This window comes from Cricetulus griseus, chromosome 2 (genome assembly GCF_003668045.3).
Source record: "Cricetulus griseus strain 17A/GY chromosome 2, alternate assembly CriGri-PICRH-1.0, whole genome shotgun sequence".
Taxonomy (NCBI): domain Eukaryota; kingdom Metazoa; phylum Chordata; class Mammalia; order Rodentia; family Cricetidae; genus Cricetulus; species Cricetulus griseus.
This window is the reverse complement of record NC_048595.1, coordinates 6976828-6998003: the sequence shown is the minus strand read 5'-3', so window position 1 is coordinate 6998003 and position 21176 is coordinate 6976828. Positions and strand designations below refer to the sequence as shown.

Here is a 21176-nt window from a genome sequence, read left to right as displayed (position 1 = left end):
ATGCTCATCCAGGTCAGCACAGGGTGCAAGTTCGAAGACAGAGGACTGGGGCCTTATTCCTGAAGGCTTGCTGGAAATGGGTGGGAGCTGCAGGGAAATGGGATGGATGGGACTTCCATTTTGCCAGTGTCACCAAGGGAGAAGCACCAGACCTGTGCCACGCACCTGCAATGTCTCAGCGCCGCTAGCAAAAGTCCACCTGGGTATAAAGCCTCCCACGATTGGGAGGAAAAGGAGCTTTGGGAAGCGAGGCTTTGCACGGTGAGAGGAATTGATGGGGTGGGCAGACGGCGTGTCCTAACAAGAACTGGGCACGTCCACGGTAGCCAGATGAAGCGATGGCAAAACTGCTCCTTCTGCATGTGTGTTTTCTCCACACACTGAGAGTCTGAGGACAGTGAGGTGTTGCACACTTGGTAGCAGGGTGGGAGAAGTAACAGGGAAACATGGCATAGCTACCTGGATGTACTGGGGTCTCCTTGAAATTGTGATCATGGATTTTAAATGACCACATGGCTGTGTGAGCTCTTCTCCAGCCTTGCTCCAGGGCAGGAGACAGACAGCAGGTGGGGAATGGATGTAACCAGAACTGTGATGCAACCAAGCAAGAAAAACAAATTCCAGATCACAGCAAGAAAATAGCACAGCTCTGAGCATGTTTCCCAAGGAAAAGACAAACTTACTCCTGGAATCCTGAATGCTTCTCAGAGAACTGAAGAAGCCTCCACTAAAGCTTAATGACTTAAGGCCATAGAAACTGCAAATGTTCTCAGCGACAAGAGACGGGGTGACTGGATGGTTACGGCAGAGCACAGCAGATTCTTATACACGACACACATGGCTCTCCCAGCACTTCTCTATCTTTCCTATAACTATAAAAATAGTAATGACGAGATTACCATGTCTGATAGAAAAGTCATGTAGGAAAAATACTTTCAGGTACACATATGAGTGGCTATCACCAATTCCTAAGAAAGACAACCCTGAACATCCCTTCTAAGAGGTAAGCTGCTCCCAAGGAAACAGCCACAAATATCATATTGGTGGAGTTGATTCCTGTGGTGCTGGGAATTGAACCCAGGGTCTCACACAGGCTGGCAAGTGCTCTGCCATCCACAGCACTCCTGGTATCCAGTGTAATTCAGAGAAAAAGTTCTGTGCCCAAAGACGAGACATCTGTAACCAGAGGTTCGTCATTTGACCATTACTTCCATCTTGCATTTGCAGATTATTTGTGTGTGTGTGTGTGTGTGTGTGTGTGTGTGTGTGTGTGTGTGTGCGCGCATTCAAAAGCACATGTGCATGCATGCATAAATCAACAGATGACGGTGAAGTCAGGCAGTGGTGTCGCACACCTTTAATCCCAGCTCTTGGCAGGCAGAAACAGAAGGATCTCTGTGAGTTCCAGGGCAGGAAGGGGTACACAGAGAAACTCTGTCCCAAAAAGAACCCAAAGCTGGTGGTGGGTGTCGTCCTCTTATTTTTTGAGACAGGGCCTCCCACTGGACCTGGAATTCACCTATTGGCTAGACTTGCTGTGAGTCCTAAGTCTCTGTCTCTACCTACTCAGTGTTAGTTACAGGCACAAGCTCCTGAACACAGCTCTTACATGGGTGCAGAGGACCAGAATTTGGGTCCTCACACTGGTGCAGGAAGCACCTTACCCACCAAGCCCTCTGGCAGCCCCTAGGTTAGATGGATGGCAGAGTACCCTGGTAGAACACAGGCTTTCGGTCTTGGGCAAGGCAAGGCCTGAGCCTGCTAGGCGGGGAGGAAAAGGGGAGAGAGGGGAGAGAGAAGAGAGAACAGGGAGGGGGAGGAGCATTCCATGGCACTATCAAAATGGACAGAAACAGTGAAACAAACGCGCTGCAGTGACCTCTAGGCCACTGACTGCTTTAATCTGTGTGGTGACATTAGGATGATGACATCAGAAGTACAATCACTTCCAGGTTAGAGGCTGAGGCTCACCTGCTGTACCTATGGGGGAGGTAGCTGGGGTCATGTTGTGGACATTGAGACCAAGACTCTGGGAGGGGCCTGGGGCTGATGCAGGTATTGGAGGTCCCGGAGGGTTCTCCCTCTGGGGAGAGGTGAGTGGGGTGGTCGGTTGGGAGGTCTGTCCACCAGCGAGTCGTGCCAGGCGTCTCCTCCGAATCTACAAAGGGAGAGAAAAGGACACTCTGTAACTGGAAGCAGAAACACAGCTGCCTGCAAGAACAAAGACACCAGGCACTAAAACACTGACAACCATTCCCAAGCGCAGCAGCCAACGGTCCTCAAAAAGAAACAAGACAAAGCTAGTATTCTAGGTTTTGGCTCTTTGTGTGTGCATGTGTGTGTGCTCGCGTGTGTACACCTGCACATGCATGCACTTGACCCTGAACCTGAGAAGTCAGAGGACAATCCGAAATGGTAGGCCTCACCTTCTCCTAACCTGGGCCTCTGTCGTTCCCCACTGCATAGGGCTTGCTAGCAGCCCTCTGTCCTCCAGGGTATCTGTTAGGTCTCAGCCACGCCATCCCTCCACGCCCTACCCCCCTCCCCTGTGTCTAGAAATGAGCTCAAGCTGAATTCATGACAGGATTTCTGGTGGTTAGATAAAAGCCAGCATTCCTCAGGAACTTGTGAGACGGGTTGGTTTTCTATCCCCAAAGGGAGTCCTCCCCCAGCTGCTCAGCCTCCTGTAATCTGTACGACTGTCCGCCACCCGCCCCACACTCTCTGGCTGCTCTCCTGCTATTCCTGCTGTCTCCCATCCCCCACTCCTGCTCTTCCATTTCCCTAGCCCCGCCCATGTCCAGTCTGCCTTCTTTCCTGGGCTCGGCTCTCCCCCACATGCCCCTGGATATTTTCCCTCTCTAACCCACAATAGAGTCCTCCCTCCTAACGGATCGATCACATAGTCAGTTTCTTTACTGCACCCCCTCACAGCATTTTCTTCTCTCTGCCCTACATCTCACCACAGGAGCGCTGGGAATAAAAGCACACACTACTTCGTCTGGCTTTAAGCGGGTTCTGGGGACCCCAATATCTGGTCCTCAAGTTTGGGCAGCCAGGGCTTTCCTCACACAGCCAAGTCCACAGCTCCAAACTAGTATTAGAAGCTGCTACCTTACAATGCCTTTGAAAGGTTCAGGCATTATGCTGGCCTGCCCCTGTTACCTGGTGGGACAGGCAGTACCCTGGTCAGCCCAAGGTTCCAAGGGAACTAAGTCTGCACGCAGGTGCAGAGGACCCCTTTAAAAGACAGGTACCTGCCCATTTACGCTCTGTTTCCTCTGTTTCTCAAAGCTTCCTGTCTCCTCTCTCACCTATGCTCTCGCTCTGTCTCTCTGCGGCGACCGGCCATGGCGGTCAGCCATTATCCCTGTTCCTTTCCTCTTCTTAGGCTCCCTACTCTGCCGGGCCTTATAATAAACTTATAGTCAACATGTCTCATGTCTCAGCATTTCTCTTTTCTTCTTTTTAAACAAAAGAATAACAGCCTTACCAAGGGAACTCTGTCTCCTTGACTGACAGACACTGTAAGTTTCCAATGCCCACTACCCAAAACATCAAACACTGTCATTTTAACACAACGGCATCATGGAATAATCAAACTGGTATCTAGGTAAGATTTAGGTAGGGCTAGAGACATGGCTCAGCAGTCAAAGGCACTTTGTTCTTGCAGAGGACAAAGGTTGGATTCACAGCATCCACGTGGTGGCTCATAACCATTTGTAACTGCAGTTCCATGGAAGCTTAGGCCCCCTTCTAGCCTCTGTGGGGACCAAACATACATGAAGTGTACATACATATATGCAAGCAAAACACTCACACACAAAATAAAAGTCATCCAACAGGAGAAAGAAACAAAAGGTCCAGTAAGACAAATTTTATCATACACTCCAAGGGCCAACCGTTTAGGCTAGCTTTTGTTTGTTGGTTTTTCATGCGATCTAAGAGAAAATAGTCTGCCGTTCTTCTCTGAATATTCAGTTACCTTGTGATTGAGAATACAGAGTGGATCACAGTAATGTTTCCCGTTCAGTCACTCCTCCCCACCCCCACCCCACCCCACCCCCCACGGGGCAGCTGTTCAGTTCCACAGGCTATGCATTGGTGTGACAAGTGCTTGATGTGAGCGGGCATCACAGAAACAAGCCAGTCCCTGCACACACTCCTGCGAGGAACAAGGAGGATAAAAGCGTCAACTGTGACAAATGGTGACAAGGACAGACTTACTTGAAGCTAAAATGTGTGTCATTCTCACACTTCAGGACCCCTGCTTCTTTTATCATTCTTAGACCAAGGAAATATCCTGAGTCCTCTCTGCAAAGCTGAGCAGTTCCTCCTACCTGTGCTGCAGACATGCAGATCACTTCACCCCTGCAGACACTCCAACCAATCTCTTCACCCCTGCTGACACTCCAACCAATCACTTCACCCCTGCAGACACTCCAACCAATCTCTTCACCCCTGCTGACACTCCAACCAATCTCTTCACCCCTGCTGACACTCCTACCAATCTCTTCACCCCTGCAGACACTCCAACCAATCACTTCACCCCTGCAGACACTCCAATCACTTCATCCCTGCAGGCCCATGCCAACCAATCACTTCACCCCTGCAGACACTCCAACCAATCTTCACCCCTGCAGACACTCCAACCAATCACTTCACCCCTGCTGACACTCCAACCAATCACTTCATCCCTGCAGGCCCATGCCAACCAATCACTTCACCCCTGCAGACACTCCAACCAATCACTTCACCCCTGCAGACACTCCAACCAATCTCTTCACCCCTGCTGACACTCCAACCAATCACTTCACCCCTGCAGACACTCCAACCAATCTCTTCACCCCTGCTGACACTCCAACCAATCTCTTCACCCCTGCAGACACTCCAACCAATCACTTCACCCCTGCTGACACTCCTACCAATCTCTTCACCCCTGCAGACACTCCAACCAATCTCTTCACCCCTGCTGACACTCCAACCAATCACTTCACCCCTGCAGACACTCCAACCAATCTCTTCACCCCTGCTGACACTCCAACCAATCACTTCACCCCTGCAGACACTCCAACCAATCTCTTCACCCCTGCTGACACTCCTACCAATCTCTTCACCCCTGCAGACACTCCAACCAATCACTTCACCCCTGCAGACACTCCAATCACTTAATCCCTGCAGGCCCATGCCAACCAATCACTTCACCCCTGCAGACACTCCAACCAATCTTCACCCCTGCAGACACTCCAACCAATCACTTCACCCCTGCTGACACTCCAACCAATCACTTCACCCCTGCAGACACTCCAATCACTTCATCCCTGCAGGCCCATGCCAACCAATCACTTCACCCCTGCAGACACTCCAACCAATCACTTCACCCCTGCAGACACTCCAACCAATCACTTCACCCCTGCAGACACTCCAACCAATCACTTCACCCCTGCAGACACTCCAACCAATCACTTCATCCCTGCAGGCCCATGCCAACCGATCACTTCACCCCTGCAGACACTCCAACCAATCATTTCACCCCTGCAGACACTCCAACCAATCACTTCACCCCTGCAGACACTCCAACCAATCTTTTCACCCCTGCAGACACTTCAACCAATCTTCACCCCTGCTGACACTCCAACCAATCATTTCACCCCAGCAGACACTCCAACCAATCACTTCATCCCTGCAGGCCCATGCCAACCAATCACTTCATCCCGGCAGGCCCATGCCAACCAATCACTTCATCTCTGCAGACACTCCAACCAATCACTTCACCCCTGCAGACATGCCAATCACTTCACCCTAAACCCTGAGCATGTCACATGGTATAACTATCTGATGTTTACTTAACTGTATTAAGTCATTTGAAGAAGAGATTAGTAGATGCTAAAATAGTGGTTCTTAGCCTTCCTATTGTTGCTTTAATGCAGTCCCTCATGTTGTGGTGACCCCCAACCATAAAATTATTTTCATTGCTACTTCATAACTGAAATTCTGCTCCTGCTATGGGCTATAATGTAAATATCTGATATGTGGAATATCTGGCATGCTACCCCTGTGAAGGGGTCATTCAACTCTCAAGGGGGTTGTGACTCACAGGTTGACCAAATATGAACACCTGCATTCAGATCTCCAACACCCCCAACCCCCACCCCCACCCAGCCCGTCTCTTTCTCCCAAGCTACAGGAAGCCACCCCCACTGAAAGGTTCAGGCATTATGCTGGCCCGCCCCTGTTACCTGGTTGAACAGGCAGTACCCTGGTCGGCCCAACGTTCCATGGGAACTAAGTCTGCACGCAGATACAGAGGACCCCTTTAAAAGATAGGCCCCTGCCCACTTACTCTCTCTGTGCTCTCTGTTCCCCTCTCTCTGCCCCCCCCCCGCTCTGTGTCTCTATGGCTACCGGCCATGGCGATCAGCCATTTACCCTGTTCCTCTTCTTAGTCTCCCCATTCTGCCAGGCCTTATAATAAACTTATAGTCTTATGTCTCATGTCTCAGCATTTCTCTTTTCTTCTTTTTAAACAAAACAGTAACCCCCACTGCCTGGGTTCTGTCCAGATGCTAGAACTGGAACTTACACAGCAGTGCTGCATCCACTGACCAACCTCCCCAGGCCCAATTTCCTTTGGCTTTGTTTTGTTTGCTTGTAAGGCTGGAACACGGGGCCTTCCACATTCCAGGAAAGCACCCTGCTCCTAGGCCATCAGTCCAAGCTCAAGGTGTAATTCTCTTTGAAAATTAACGAGATAAAAACTGAATCTTGAAATGAAAGTATGCCAAGTTTTGATGTACTTGTCTTTGATATTAATGAAGGGGCCGTAGAGATGGCTCCAAGGTTAAGAATGCACACCATTCTTAGAAAGGACTTCAATTTGGTTCCCTGCACCCATACTGAATGACTCAAAACTGTCTGGAACTCCAGTCCCAGGGGATTCCCCTCATCTGGCCTCCTCCACCAGTGCACACTTGTCCAAAATCACAGACAAACACACAATTAAAGATAAAAATAAATATTTAAAGATTTTATTATATTTTACTATTTTGTGTTTTGCCTACATGTCTGTCATTGTACCACTTAGGCGGGTGAGAGCCCTTGGAGGCCAGAAGGGGCAGATGCTGAGACTGTAGTTAGAGATGGTTTTAAGCCACTACATGGGTACTGGAACTGAACCCAGATCCTCTGGAAGAGAACCAGTGATCTTAACCCCAGAGCTATCCTCCAGCCTGAAGTAAGAATACACCTTTTTTAAATTTAAAGACATTATTGAAATCAACATTGAAGACATTGAAATCAACAATCCCCACTCACAAAGACGCTCTGGTGTCTTGGGTTACATGCTTCATTTGGCTGCTCTCTTAGTGACTCTTGTATATCCTAATTTTCAAGCAGTTATCTTTCTGTGTTGCTGTGATCAGTGATATTGCATTTGCCTTTACAGCAACCAGTCCTTTCAGAGCTTAGCACTGCATTTCACCCTTGCACGCCAACACTGCACCTCAGCGCCATATGCCTGGCACCGCTTTAGTTCTGGACGCTGGCACTGTATGTGCTATGCTTCTTACAGCTCCACCAGAGGGTTGAACATACTAAAAAATACTTTGTTTTGGTGTTTTGCGACAGGTCTCGTGTAGTCTAGGATGACCACAAACTCATTATTTAAAGCTGGCCTGACTTCTGATTAACTGTGATTACAATCAAGTGTCACCAAATGTCCACACTCACTCAGAAGTGTTGAGGCCGGAGGCCTGTCTCAGTGGTTATGAGGACTCACTGCTCTTCCCAGTACCAGCACTGAGTAACCTTACAACTGCCTGGACTCCAGCTCTGGGGTATCTGTTGTCCTCTTTTGGGTCCACAGACACCTGCACTCAAGCGCTCAAACACAAATACAACCATAAAAATTAAAATAAAAATTGGCCAGGTGGTGGTGGCGCACGCCGTTAATCCCAGCACTTGGGGGCAGAGACAGGCCGATCTCTTAAGTTCGAGGCCAGCCTAGTCTACAAGATCTAGTTCCAGGACAGCTTCCAAAGCCACAGAGAAACCCTGATTCGAAAATCAAAAAAATAAATAAAATAAAAAAATTAATTAAAAAAAGGTTTTATTGTAAGGAGCCTTGTAACCAGGCAGGCCATGGCCTGGCTGAAGAAAGTTAAAGGGAGTGTAAACCCACTAACCGGCCATTGTAGATAAGAGTAAGAATGTGTGGAATGTGGCAAAGTGTGATTAGCAAGATTTAGCCAACTATTTAAGGACCATCTCAGAACTGGGAATTTTAGAGTGTACCAGGACTATGTCCTGGAGCTCTCCTCTGCTAACCTGAGACAACCAGTCCAACAAGCTGATTGAGCCCAATTCCACAACACCGGGACCTCAGGAGACTCACAGGCCTGAATTCAGAGGAATAGAAGTCCTGAGCCTGAACCTTTGGGGGCTACAGGACAGGTACCCCTGCTGTGAGCCTATTGTCTGTGGTTCTTAGGATTGTTTGCTTATCCTTGTGTGTTGCTTTGATATAAGTGTGAAGTAAAACTTATATACTCAAAAGAGTTTGTCATTCCTCCCAGGTTAAAACCTGGTAAGGGCTGGAGACAGTTGGCAAGATTCAGGCTAATAACGAGCTCTGAGGAATGTTCTGGGGATAATTGATTTAGTTAGGAATGGCTTGGGGGAGTAACAAATTTAACTCCCCAGCCCACTTGCTAATCCAAGACACTGACAGAGGCCTTCAAGGTACCACCACCTTGAAGCCAACTTCAATACGTAGGCCCAAAACCGAAATACTGTAGGAAGAGTGGGCAGAAGTGAGGGATTGAAGGTTTTCTGGAAACACCATCCTCCCTAAAGGTACGGAATACAGAGAGATTACTATATACATTGATGCCAACTCAGGGACTTGGAAGAGTCTAAGTCTTGGAGGAAGAGCGGAAGGTTGTAAGGGAAAGCTCCTGATGCGTCAGTGCATAAGCAAGAGAACAGAAAAATGGGCAGATCACAAATTTGAAAATTTACTGGGAACAAAACAAATTGGAAACTTACAGTGGTACTGGAGGAAAGAGGAAATTAAATTTTTATATACTCTAGCCAGTTGGTTTTGGCCATGAATAGGTTAATTAAGAAATTCAAAAAGGCAAAGGTTTTGACAGTGACAGGACAGAAAATAGATGAGGTTGAGGAGAATTGGTTTCCTGTGGCCAACAAAGTAAAGAGTAAAATAAGCATGAAGGTAACGGAGGTAGAAGAAACATTAACTACTCCAGGAGCTACCCAAGCAGCAATAGATACCAGAACAAAAGGAGAAACGTCAGCTATATTAATGAAAACCATACAGGACATAGATGAGGACAGACTAATGGGCAAAAGGCTAGCCTTAAACATAGTCAAAAAGGGATTGGGGACCGGATCCACCCCTTCATTCCCAGTGACTACCCAAACTAAGAGAACTCCGATAATTAGGAACCTGGCACAAAGCCTCAACCCCTTTTCTGGGGGAAGCCAGAGACAGCCCCAGTAACAACCAGGTACTCAAGTAGAGGAAACCAGATCCTTTAACCCTCAGGAGATCTCAGAACTTAGAAGAGAATACGCCTAGAATGGCATGAAAGATGCTGAGTATATGTGTAGACTGTGGACAAGAGGGGCTGACACAGTAATGCTGACAGAAGGGGAGAGGAGAAAGCTGAGAACTATTATAGAGAATCCGTCTGTCCACGAGGCTTTAGAGCATGTATTAGATACCTCTCGAGGAGACACTCACCCCCTATTAGACTGGATAACTGCAGCGTGGAGACTAGCATTCCCCACTTCAGACCTTACTCAGTTTTGTTTTGTTTTTTTCTTTTTTTCTTTTTTGGAAGAGAGAAGCAGAACTGCACCCTGATGGGGAAGACGGTGACGAAGGCAGAGCAGAGGGGCAGCACTGTGCCAGATCCAGCTAGGGAGAGTAAAAGCCACTGCTGACCTGAGGTGTGGCTCTCCTGAGCAGTGGCTCTGCACAGCACAGGCCTCCACACAGAAACAGGAAAGAGGGCAGGAGATGCGCTGCACAACAAAGGTGGAAAATCCCCTTCCCATCTCCTGAATCTTCTTGGCGAAACAGAAAGCAGAGGCATCAGCGGAGAACTGAGCGTGGACAGAACAGGGATGTGCTAAGGACACAGGAGGACCGTGATGGCACAAAGTCAGCTGGTGACCACCTGACCAAAGAGGCCACCAGCACGGCTGTGCACCTGTCTCCAGCAGCAGAGCTTCACAGAAGCATGGAGGGCAGAAAGACAAACTCAGCCCCAATCAGGTGATGCCAGACAAGGAGGCTGCTCAGAGGGAAGGGGACAAGTGAGTTGGGGGTGACACTGGTTCATGGAATCCACACTGACGAAGGGACAAAAGGACATAACTGGAGTGAGGACAGTTGGCTGCATGCCCAAGTGGCATTGTATGTGAGATTCCTTAAGAAAGGTGGTTCACTGGGAATCCATAAGGAAACCCAGGTGCTGGTAGCACCATGGTTAAGTGGTGTAGCCTGTGAATCTATGAGTTTGGTAATTAATATTATATCCTTTAAAAACTGGTTTGATAACTGTAACAAATATGACTGATAAGATACTAGCCTTAGAAAGATTTACTATTGATAAGATTCAAGCCTTAGAAAGACCAATGAAAATAAGAAAATTTGACAAGATACAAGCCTTAGAAATACTAATGAAAATAAACAAATTTGACTGATGAGATTCAAGTCTTAGAAAGACTTACTATTGATAAGATACAAGCTTTAGAAAGATCTACTAATGAAAATAAGAAAATAGACACAGAAAGGATAATTTAGAGCAGAACCTATAGCACCACTGCATTATGAAAAGGAAGAGGAACAGTCCAAGGTCATTAGAAAACCAATCTTGGTCAGGCTGGGGTGGCGCACACCTTTAGTCCCAGCACTCTCGGGAGGCAGATCTCTGTGAGTTCGAGACCAGCCTGGTCTACAAGAGGGAGTTCCAGGACAATCTCCAAAGCCACAAAGAAACCCTGTCTGAAAAAAAACAACCAGGAAGGAAGGAAGGAAGGAAGGAAGGAAGGAAGGAAGGAAGGAAGGAAGGAAATTTTAGATATATGCACCATTCCATAGATACATATTCAGGATTTCAATGTAAAACAACTTTGAGTTCTGAAAAGTCTGACTCTATAATTACACATTTGTTAGAAGTTATGGCCATCATGGAGATACCCGGACAATTTAAGACAGACAATGCTCCAGTATAAGCCTCCAATAAAATGAAACCTTTTTTTTTTTTTGGGGTTTTTTTTTTGGGTTTTTTTTTTTTTGGTTTTTCGAGACAGGGTTTCTTTATGTAGCTTTGGAGCCTATCCTGGCACTCGATCTGTAGACCAGGCTGGCCTCGAACTCACAGAGATCCGCCTGCCTCTGCCTCCCAAGTGCTGAGATTAAAGGGGTGCGCCACCAACGCCCAGCTAAAATGAAACCATTTTTTAAAGATTTTATTTATTTATTTATTTGTTTATTTATTTATTATGTATGCAACATTCTGCCTCCACGTTTGCTTGCAGGCCAGAAGAGGGCACCAGATCTCATTACAGCTGGTTGTGAGCCACCATGTGGTTGCTGGGAATTGAACTCGGGACCTCTGGAAAAGCAGCCAGTGCTCTTAACCTCTGAGCCATCTCTCCAGCCCTGAAACCATTTTTTGCATAGTACAATATAAAGCATATTACAGGTATTGCTACACAATCCTACAGGACAAGCAGTTATAGAAGATCTAATCCTTCTTTAAAAGATATGCTTCACAAACAGAAAGGAGTAATAAAGACACCCCCCTCCCCAGAGATAGATCACACAATGCTTTACTGGCTGTAAACTTTTCTATGCTAATGAAAAAGAAACAATGGCTGCAGAGACATTGGATAATTACTAAAAACCTGCTGAATTACATCAGCCTATATATTTTTCAAGATGTTGATCTCAGAATGCAAATCAGAATATATGCTATGTTGGGGAAGAGGTTTTGCTTTTGCTTCCACAAGAAGAGAAGCCATGGGTGATGGGGAATGTACTGTGTATGTTTATCTTATTGATTGTTAAATAAAATACTGTTTGGCCAATGAGACAGCAAGTAGATGGGACTAGGAGTCAAAGAGGATTCTGGGAAATGTAGTAGAGAAGTGCTGATCCAGGCAGGAAGTGACATAGCAAGGAGACTCATATTTAAGCGAAGGAGAAACAGGAAGGGCCCTCTTTTCCCCTCTGCTCCTGCTCCATCGGCAAGATGTGATCCACCAGCCAGGAGGGACGCCAACAAGGCGTCCGATAAGATAAGTCTTATAAAAAAAAATATAGATGTATGATAATTAAGACTGAGCTAACAGATGAGGAATCCTAGTCATTGGCCAAGCAGAACTGAACCTAATACAAGTTTCTGTGTATTCATTTGGGCCTAACTCGGGCAGGTGGCTGGCCTAAAGCACACACGTGGCGGTGGGGCTCAGGCAGCTTATGGTGGAAAGATTTATCGTAACACATGGGTACCATCAAGATTGATAAAGACTAAATTCAAACAGGAGAGACCTCTTGATTGGGAGAGGCAATAGTTCACCCAACAGCTTGGTCATTCAATCCAAATTAAGTTCTATGACTAACAAATGCCTGTCATTTGATCAGGTATGAAAAAATAAATATATAAGACAATTTTTATTATTATTAAAAGATAACACTTTGTTGCCAAAAACATTTTATCTAACAAAGATATAACCTGACAAAAAAAGGAACGCCCAAGTTAGGGTAGAGGAAGGGTTTTGTTTTTGTCTTTCCAGGAGAATAAAAGCATCCAGCTAAGGAATCTGAACACCACTGGACAAAGGAGACATCTGAAGGAGGACAAATCATCTAGAGAAAATGTCCCAAGTGAAAGAATAAATTGGCCTAATCATATATCACTTTTCCAGCAGGATAAAATTTCATCCATCTTAACATAAAAGGCAAGTGGTCTTTTTGCAGTCCCAATTCAACTAAAAGTCAGAGCTAGCTTTGAAGTTAATGCATAGCTCTCTCTTTCTCTAAACTTAAGCATGCTTGTTAGAGAAAAATCCACAATCTCTGTCCACAGTCAGAAAAGCTACCTGGTATGAGAGAAAACAAAAGGGACTATTCTATTGCCACTAATTTCATGATCCTTTGGTTTTATTTTGATTCTCTAAATTTATAAGGCGCGTGCATATGCGTATGCGTGCGCGTGCATGTGTAAATAATATATACCTTTAAACTTTTTGTTTTGTTTTCTGTTGTTTTGTTTTGGTTTGGTTTTGAGACAGGGTTTCTCTGTGGCTTTGGAAGCTGTCCTGGAACTAGCTCTTGTAGACCAGGCTGGTCTTGAACTCAGAGATCTACCTACCTCGCCTCCTGAGTGCTGGGATTAAAGGCATGCGCCACCACCGCACTAATTTTAGAAATAGGCTTCATATAGCTTCCTGTACGTGATTGTGGGCTTGAGTCTGAAGCAGGTAACTAGGAATGTATCCAGATGTAGTTAACAGACTGTGGTCCTTTAACCTCTGAGATCTACTGCATATGACATTTAAAATGTTTAAGTTTTCTTCAGTGAACTGTGGCCATTCCTAACAGCGACCTTTGAAGTCTCCAAAAAGATGATGGGGTAATGCCATTAAGCTGACAAACACTATCCAAAGATCAGCTTTGAACTACAAATTTCTCGGGACAATTTCAACAAGGTTAGAAGAGATGGTCCAGCCACACAGACAGCTCCATCCAGGACTGGAGATAAGCCCTGCACTTTACATACAGACCTGAAAAACATCTCAAAAACAGACAACACAAGCTGACTGGTAGCTAAGAGGTATTTCCTTCCACTTCATACAGATGCCCTGTGGTGTATACTTACAATTAGGAGTAATAAGATCACGGATATTCGTGTTATTATTCTTTATAACTTCCATGTTAAAATATAGTCTCTTGTATGTTTGAAATAGGATATAATTTTTATAAATCTTTCAAGGTGTGACTATAGAAATAGCTCAGTTAAAAGCACTGGCTGTTCTTCCAGAGAACCCAGGTTTGGTTCCCAGCACCCACATGGCAGCTCACAGTCATTTTAACTGCAGTTTCAGGGGACCTGATGCCTTCTGCTGGCTTCTGTGGTGCATGTGCCCATATACATAAATGAACACACACACATAAAATAAACATAGTAAAATTAAAAAGCAACTTTCAAGGCCCCCTAGAAAGGCTACTAGTTGAGGGTTTATGGTTTTCAATTGAATATAAACTAAAATATTTTCTACAAACACTGTACCCCTATTGTCAAGGAAGAAGCAGGGGTGTTGCTTTTATGCCCTCCATGGACTCCTACAATACCAGTAGTTTGTAAATGGCTTAGCAGCCTGGGACACTAAGAACAGCTGGCTAGGAGAGTCTGGAGAGGATGGTTTGTAGGAGAGAAGGCAGAAGGGCTCTTATCTGATAGTGGAGGCATGGCAGGAGATATAGATCAGGGTAGAGTATCTACCTGGATAGCCCAGGGTTGAGTCCCAGAACCACAGGGGAGGGGGCAATGTCACCTCACCTTTGCCATAGAGTCTGGAGACAGCTCAGCAGTTAAAGAGCACTTGCCAATACCAGAGACCCTGACTTGAGTACATAGCACCCACATCTGAGGGCTCACAACCATCTCTAACTCCAGCTGCAGGGATCCAACAACCTCTTCTGATCTGGGAGGACGTTTGCACACACCTCTCCTAACCCCCACCCCTCCCCACCCCACATGCAGCCCGAGAAACCTAGAAACACACAATCAATAGCCCTGCATTCCAAAGTATTACTAACTCCTTTTCCCTACTCAACCTACTGGTTTACATTAAGCACAGAGGACTGGTAACCTCCTTTAAAACATTTCTTCATGTCACAGAGCAAAAAGCCAAAAGCATGAAAGGGGACCCATGTGGCATTTCCGCAGCTAAGCCTGAGCCGTGTGGCAGTTCTGCAGCTAAGCCTGAGCCCCAGACACTGAGCAGGAAGCATTCCTAGAGCTTTTCTGTCTGCTCTGTTTCATTTTGCATTTCTAAGTGACACTACAACAGGGCTTTCCCTGGCTCCTCTCTCTTGATGCTATATTTCCCACCCCCTCCTCCAGACTTACCAACACTATACTCAGCAGGGACGGCCATGATGGCAGGTCAGACAAGCTAGGACAGGATTAAACTGCTCCTCTTATTTTTAGTAGTTTGAAGAGGGTGGGAGCATCCACAAAATATTGCTTTAAATTTAATAAAATACACATCCTACAAAAATGCCTTGCTTTTCAACTGAAAATTTTAAAAAGTAAATTCCAACCCACAGAGAGACACCACTTTCAATCCTTACTCTGCAAGATGGTCTCCTAAAAATGTCCGTCACATTTGTCAATCCCACACAAGAGCTCAATGCAGGCCTAACCCCGGCTCTTTCCTGCCAAGAGGAAGGGGATGGATCACTGACCGTAGCCTTTCTCATGACAATGTCACTGACAACCACTTGTGGGGGTTACTGAGGATCCTAACACAAAGGAGTAGCAGATACCGACCTAACCCAACCCTACTTCCTGTGAGCCAGAGACCAGCACATACCGGTTTTCCATTTCACAGGTGAGGAACCCCCTCTCGCAAGTGACTTGCTCAAGGGCACACCTCCAGGGTGACTGAGTGGGCCTGATGCCAGATTGTGACTTTTCACCTCTCTCTCTTCCCACACAAGACCTCTCTCCACAGCAGGACACTCCTCCGGTGACTATGGTGGCACTGTGACAGCAACTTCTTCCTCTAACTGTGCTGGTTTACTGGCTTTTAAAGTGGGGTGAATATTTATGCTTTTCAGGTTTCCTATGGATTTGTTGAAGCTGAATGAAAAGCAGGCTGCTACAGACAGGTATTGCTCTCCTCTACATTTAGAAGGATACAGACATGCCTTGCCGCAGACGCTACTATTAGTGACAATCTCACATAATACAGGTGACAAGTTTTGGAGTTTTCATTTCTTCTTTCACAGTCTGTAATGACAATAATGAAAACCATTGTTTTCTCCCACTGCATCTCTAACCCTGGAAACACCAGGTCATTGCTATGCTCTGCCCTGTCTTCCCTGCGAGACCCAGGAGGACAAGGCAGCTCCCACCACAAACACAATTAACTGTTCAAGCAAAGGAAACAAGTCATGGCGAATTCTACCCAACCCAGAAGTGATTCCTGGAGCTGCCACAAACTGCCATCAGCACATGGGGAATGAATGTAGCCTCCCCAGGAAAGCGGTGTGCCCATGCAGGGAACCAGTCTTGTTCCTTCAACACACCTGATGCCAGGGTCACTTCCAGCAGGCTGCCTCTTCTCCCCTGACATGCTCCCCTACACAAAACTGTGCCACACCACTCCCTCCTCCTACTGGCTCTGTCTCTCGTGTTATGTCTCAATGAGGCCTTCAACCACCACTGCCCATTTCCCACATCTCTATGGCTCACCAAACCTGCAAACAGTATGGCACAAGTCAAGTGTATTTGTGTGTGTCTGTGTACACCAATTTATAAATGGAAAGAAAATGTGAAAAAAATTAACAGCTAGCTGGGCTTTGGTGATGCACACCTTTAATCCCATCACTCGGCAGAGGCAGACGGATCTCTGTGAGTTCAAGGACAGCCTGGTCTACAGAGTGAGTTTCAGGACAGGCTCCAAAGCTACACAGAGAAGCCCTGTCTCGAAAAACAAAAATAAATAAATAAATAAAATAACAGCTTATAATTCCAAACAATTTATTCAACCTGTCTGCAGACGTGAAGATTTTCAGAATACAAAGTTGAGAGCTGATGGGGCTGGAAGATCACTCAGAGGTTAAGAGCACTTACTGCTCTTGCAGAGAACCAGGGTTCAATTCCCGGACCCACATGCTGGCTCACAACCATTCACAACTCTAGTTCCTGGGCACCCTATGCCTTCTTTTGATTCTGCAGAAACACACTTGGTGCAAACACGTGCATTCTGGCAAAACACTCGAACCATAAAATAAAAGTAAGCACATCTTTTATTTTTAAGTTGAGAATTGACTATAGCAGCATCCACTATAATCCCACCACTTGGGAAGTAGGGGCTAAGAGTAAGCTCAAGGGTACCCTGAGCCTCCCTTTCAAAACAAAAAAAGCTAAGGGGAAAGCCAAGCATGTGTATGGACACGCTCTAGCCATGCTCTGCTGCACATAATGGGCATGCAGCAGAGTCAGCCAGAGTGTCTGAATGTAGCCGGGGCGCTAGAGACGGGCGGCAGAGAGAGTGCAGCAGGGACTATGACAGAGATGAGGCAGTCTCAGAGCATGACTCAGCTTCCTTTCTGCTTCTGTGACTCAACCATCATTCTGTTCCAAGTTTCAGAAGAGGACTCCTGCATCCCTGAAATAGACCCACTGCTTGTTAAGCTCCGTAAGCTGGGTGGGCTCTGACTCACAGTGGCCTGGACTGCAGCACTCGCCTTCTTCACTGCTGGCTTTTCAGGGTTCCAACTCTCTGACACTGAGTAATAATATCATACTCAAATCCCTCCCAGGGACAGCTGTGAAGATCTCACACATTCAAGTGCCTGAGCTGTGCTCATGTCTGACTTGGGCTTCTTCACGGAAGAAGTAGAAAGTGGCCAGGCTGTGTGAGGGGTGAGGTGGGCTGCCAGAGGCAAGGAGGCCATACTGCCTCCTGCAAAGAAGTCCGTCCAGACAAGGGAGCTGCAAGTCAGGGCAGCAGGGCTGAGACAAGACTACTCACACCACCACCTGAGGTCTGCACCTGCTCATGACAAAGGCAAGGAAGAGAGTAAAGCATTCAAGCGAGGAGGGACTGGGGCAAAGGACCGACCACTCCGGCTACGATAAGGACATGGCTCTAAGGTGGGACAAACACCACCATGGCAACGAAGACAAGGAAGGGAGAATGACAAATCCAGAGACACTTTTTAATAAGTACAACAGGACTTGGTCAGTCTTTGGAAGTGAGATATGAAGAGGCCCTGGAAAGTGTAGATTTCAGACCTGGCTATCTACACAGAGATAAAATTCTGTAAACTGAGAATATAAGAGATTTTTAAGCAAGCAGGACAGCCAGGCATGAGGCATGTACCTGCAGTACCAGCTACTTGGGAACCCAGAGGAAAACTGAGCCCAAAAGTTCATGGTGGCTTGCATCTGTATCCCAGCAATGGAAGGCTGGGAAAAGATGGTTTACAGAGGTTCTCTGACCAACCAAAGTGTCAAGCTTGAGGTTCAATGAGAAACCATCAGAGCCATAGCCATAAACAAAAACAATTGATTTCAACCTTTGAATTCTATAGGCTTCAAAACACACACACATACATACATACATACATATACACACACACACACACACACACACACACACACACCACACCACACACCACCACCACCACCACCACCACCACCACCACCACCACCACCACCCCACCACCCCCCAGTGGAGCGTGCCCATAATCCCATCTTTTGGTGGGTAGAGGCAGAGCATTTCTGGCGTCGGCCTGAGACACGTAGGAAGACTACACTAAAGCACTAAATGAAGAGAGAAGGACTATTTAACACGGCACCTGAGCTGTTGGCCTGACTGTTGCTGGCTGCTTCTTCACAAGTTTAGTGAGAACTGGGGACTTGAAAAAACAAAGTAGAAAGATTTGAAAATCTTGCATTTTGCCCAGAAAGGAGCATGTTTAAAATTGGGACTAAGAATGGCATGGTTTCTTTAAAAAGATTACAGCCATTAAAAAGAATCCAATTATTGTCAGAATGCAGTCAGAATATCACAAGGCCGGGCGTTGGTGGCGCATGCCTTTAATCCCAGCACTCGGGAGGCAGAGGCAGGTGGGATCTCTGTGAGTTCGAGACCAGCCTGGTCTACAAGAGCTAGTTCCAGAATCCAAGTAGGGCTTGGGAGGTGGCTCGGCGGTTAAGAGCATTTGCTGCTCTAGCAATGGATGCTAGTTCAGTTGCCAGTGCCACCTAGTGCCTTACCCACTGAGCCAGCGCACTGGCACAACGGCTACAATCTCAAATTCTGCCTATCTCCTTACAGCTATTTTTAATAATAAATAATTTTAATAATAAAATTTTTAATGATAAAAAATAGTAAGTAATATTACTTATTATTTTTAATGCTATTCCTTACAGATTTTTTTTTTTTAAGTTTGTGGTTTTTCAAGACAGCATTTCTCTATGAAGCACTGGCTGTCCTGGAACTCACTCTATATAGATCAGGTTGGCCTCAAACTCACAGAGATCCTCCTGTCTCTGGCCACCATCCCCCACCCCTCTCGCCCTTTAATCATTGGGATTAAAGGTGTGTGCCACCACTGCCCAGCTTCCTGACAGTTTTTAAAAACTTTTTTACATGTGCTGTCTGAACCATTTTCTCAACTAAAGAGACATAAAATCAGTTGAGGTAGGACAGACTACAGAAAATCTGAATGACTGACAAAAGAGTTTGGAGCCTGCAAATCCAGTTCCACAGGATCTGACACCCTCTTCTGGCCTCAGCAGGCACCAGGCATGACAAGTGGTACAGAGACATACATGCCGGCAAAATACCCACGCACATAAAATTTAAATTTAAAACATCCTTATGCTGCCGGGCCTTGGTGGCGCACGCCTTTAATCCCAGCACTCGGGAGGCAGAGGCAGATGGATCTCTGTGAGTTCAAGGCCAGCCTGGTCTACAAGAGCTAGTTCCAGGACAGCCTCCAAAACCATAGAGAAACCCTGTCTCGAAAAACAAAAATAAATAAATAAATATGAATAAATAAAAAATCCTTATGCAGCTGGGCGGTGGTGGTACAAGCCAGGCAGTGGTGCCGCATTCCTTTAATCCCAGCACTTGGGAGGCAGAGGTATGTGGATCTCTGTAGGCCAGCCTGGTCTACACAGTGAGTTCCAGGACAGGCTTCAAAGCAATACAGAGAAACCCTGTCTCAAAAAAGAAAGGAAGGAAGGAAGGAAGGAAGGAAGGAAGGAAGGAAGGAAGGAAGGAAGGGAGGGAGGGAGGGAGGGAGGGAGGGAGGGAGGGAGGAAGGAAGGAAAAGAAGAGAAAAGAAGTTCATCCTAGCAGAGCATAAAGAAATATTTAACAGTAAGGGCTTGACACTTCGTCAACTGCAAGGTGGAGGCAGGAGATGAGAAGTTCAAGGTCATCACTAGCGACACAGAGTCCAGGACCAGCCTGAGTTACATGGGATCCTGTCCCCCAAAAGACAAAGGGGATTCCCAGCATACTCATCAGCATTTGATTTGGGGGAGGGGCTGCACATCCTCCACCATGTGAGGCCCAAGGATCTAACTGTGGTCATGAGCCCTGGCTGGAAGCTCCTTCACCCATTGACCCATCTCACAGGCAACAGCGGTTCTCAGCCTGGAGGTCACAACCCCTCTGGGGGTCAAACTACCCTCCCACAGAGGTCACATATCAGATATTGACATTACGACTCTGATAACAACAGCAAAAGTACAGTTAACAAGCAGCAATGAAAATCACTGTATGGTTGGGGTCACCCCAACATCAGGAACTGTATTAAAGGTCACAGCATCAGGAAGGCTGAGAACCACTGCTCTATACAGACCCTTCAAAAAGCACTTGATCTTGGTGTGGTGGCACACCCCTGCCATCAGGGCACTCTGAAGGCTGCGGCAGGAAGATCCGGGACAGTCTAACCTAGATAAAGGGCAGGGGAGGGAGAGAAGGGAGCACTTCACCTTTCAAGCTGAAAATAAACAGTCGGCCACAAAGCCAGTGGCCCTCTGGCTGCACCCCTGTCGCCCAAGATCACCTCTCTGAGACTTGAGTTCCTGACTCAGCGGCCTTGCGCTGAGTCAGCGTCAGAACAGGTAATGCAAAGCCCAAGCTCCGAGTGAGCCAGTTTGCTTTATTTTATTCACTGCTATATCCGCAGCAAGCTTAACAGTATCTCACCCAGAGAGTAATCGGTAAACATTTGCTGAACAAATCAAGAGTGTCCCCTAAAGACTGGCGGCAACAGTCTTCTCAGAGAAACACTAATACTTTTCATCAGCCCAGAGCCTTCTCCATCCTTTTGCTCTTTAATCTCTTTGCCGTTCAGACACTGTTTTCCTCTGGTTTAGGTTCTG

General features: G+C 46.6%; 1 protein-coding gene across 5 annotated transcripts in view; it reads right to left on the bottom strand.

Annotated features, from left to right (window-relative positions):
• Positions 1-21176, bottom strand: part of Ube4b (ubiquitination factor E4B) — a 115083-nt gene that overhangs the window by 75370 nt on the left and 18537 nt on the right. For all 5 annotated transcript variants that reach the window (XM_035439411.1, XM_027398262.2, XM_027398264.2 and 2 more), the window contains exon 2: positions 1972-2158. In XM_035439411.1, the coding sequence (XP_035295302.1) occupies positions 1972-2158 (187 nt within the window). The remainder of the gene's footprint in view (positions 1-1971; positions 2159-21176) is intronic.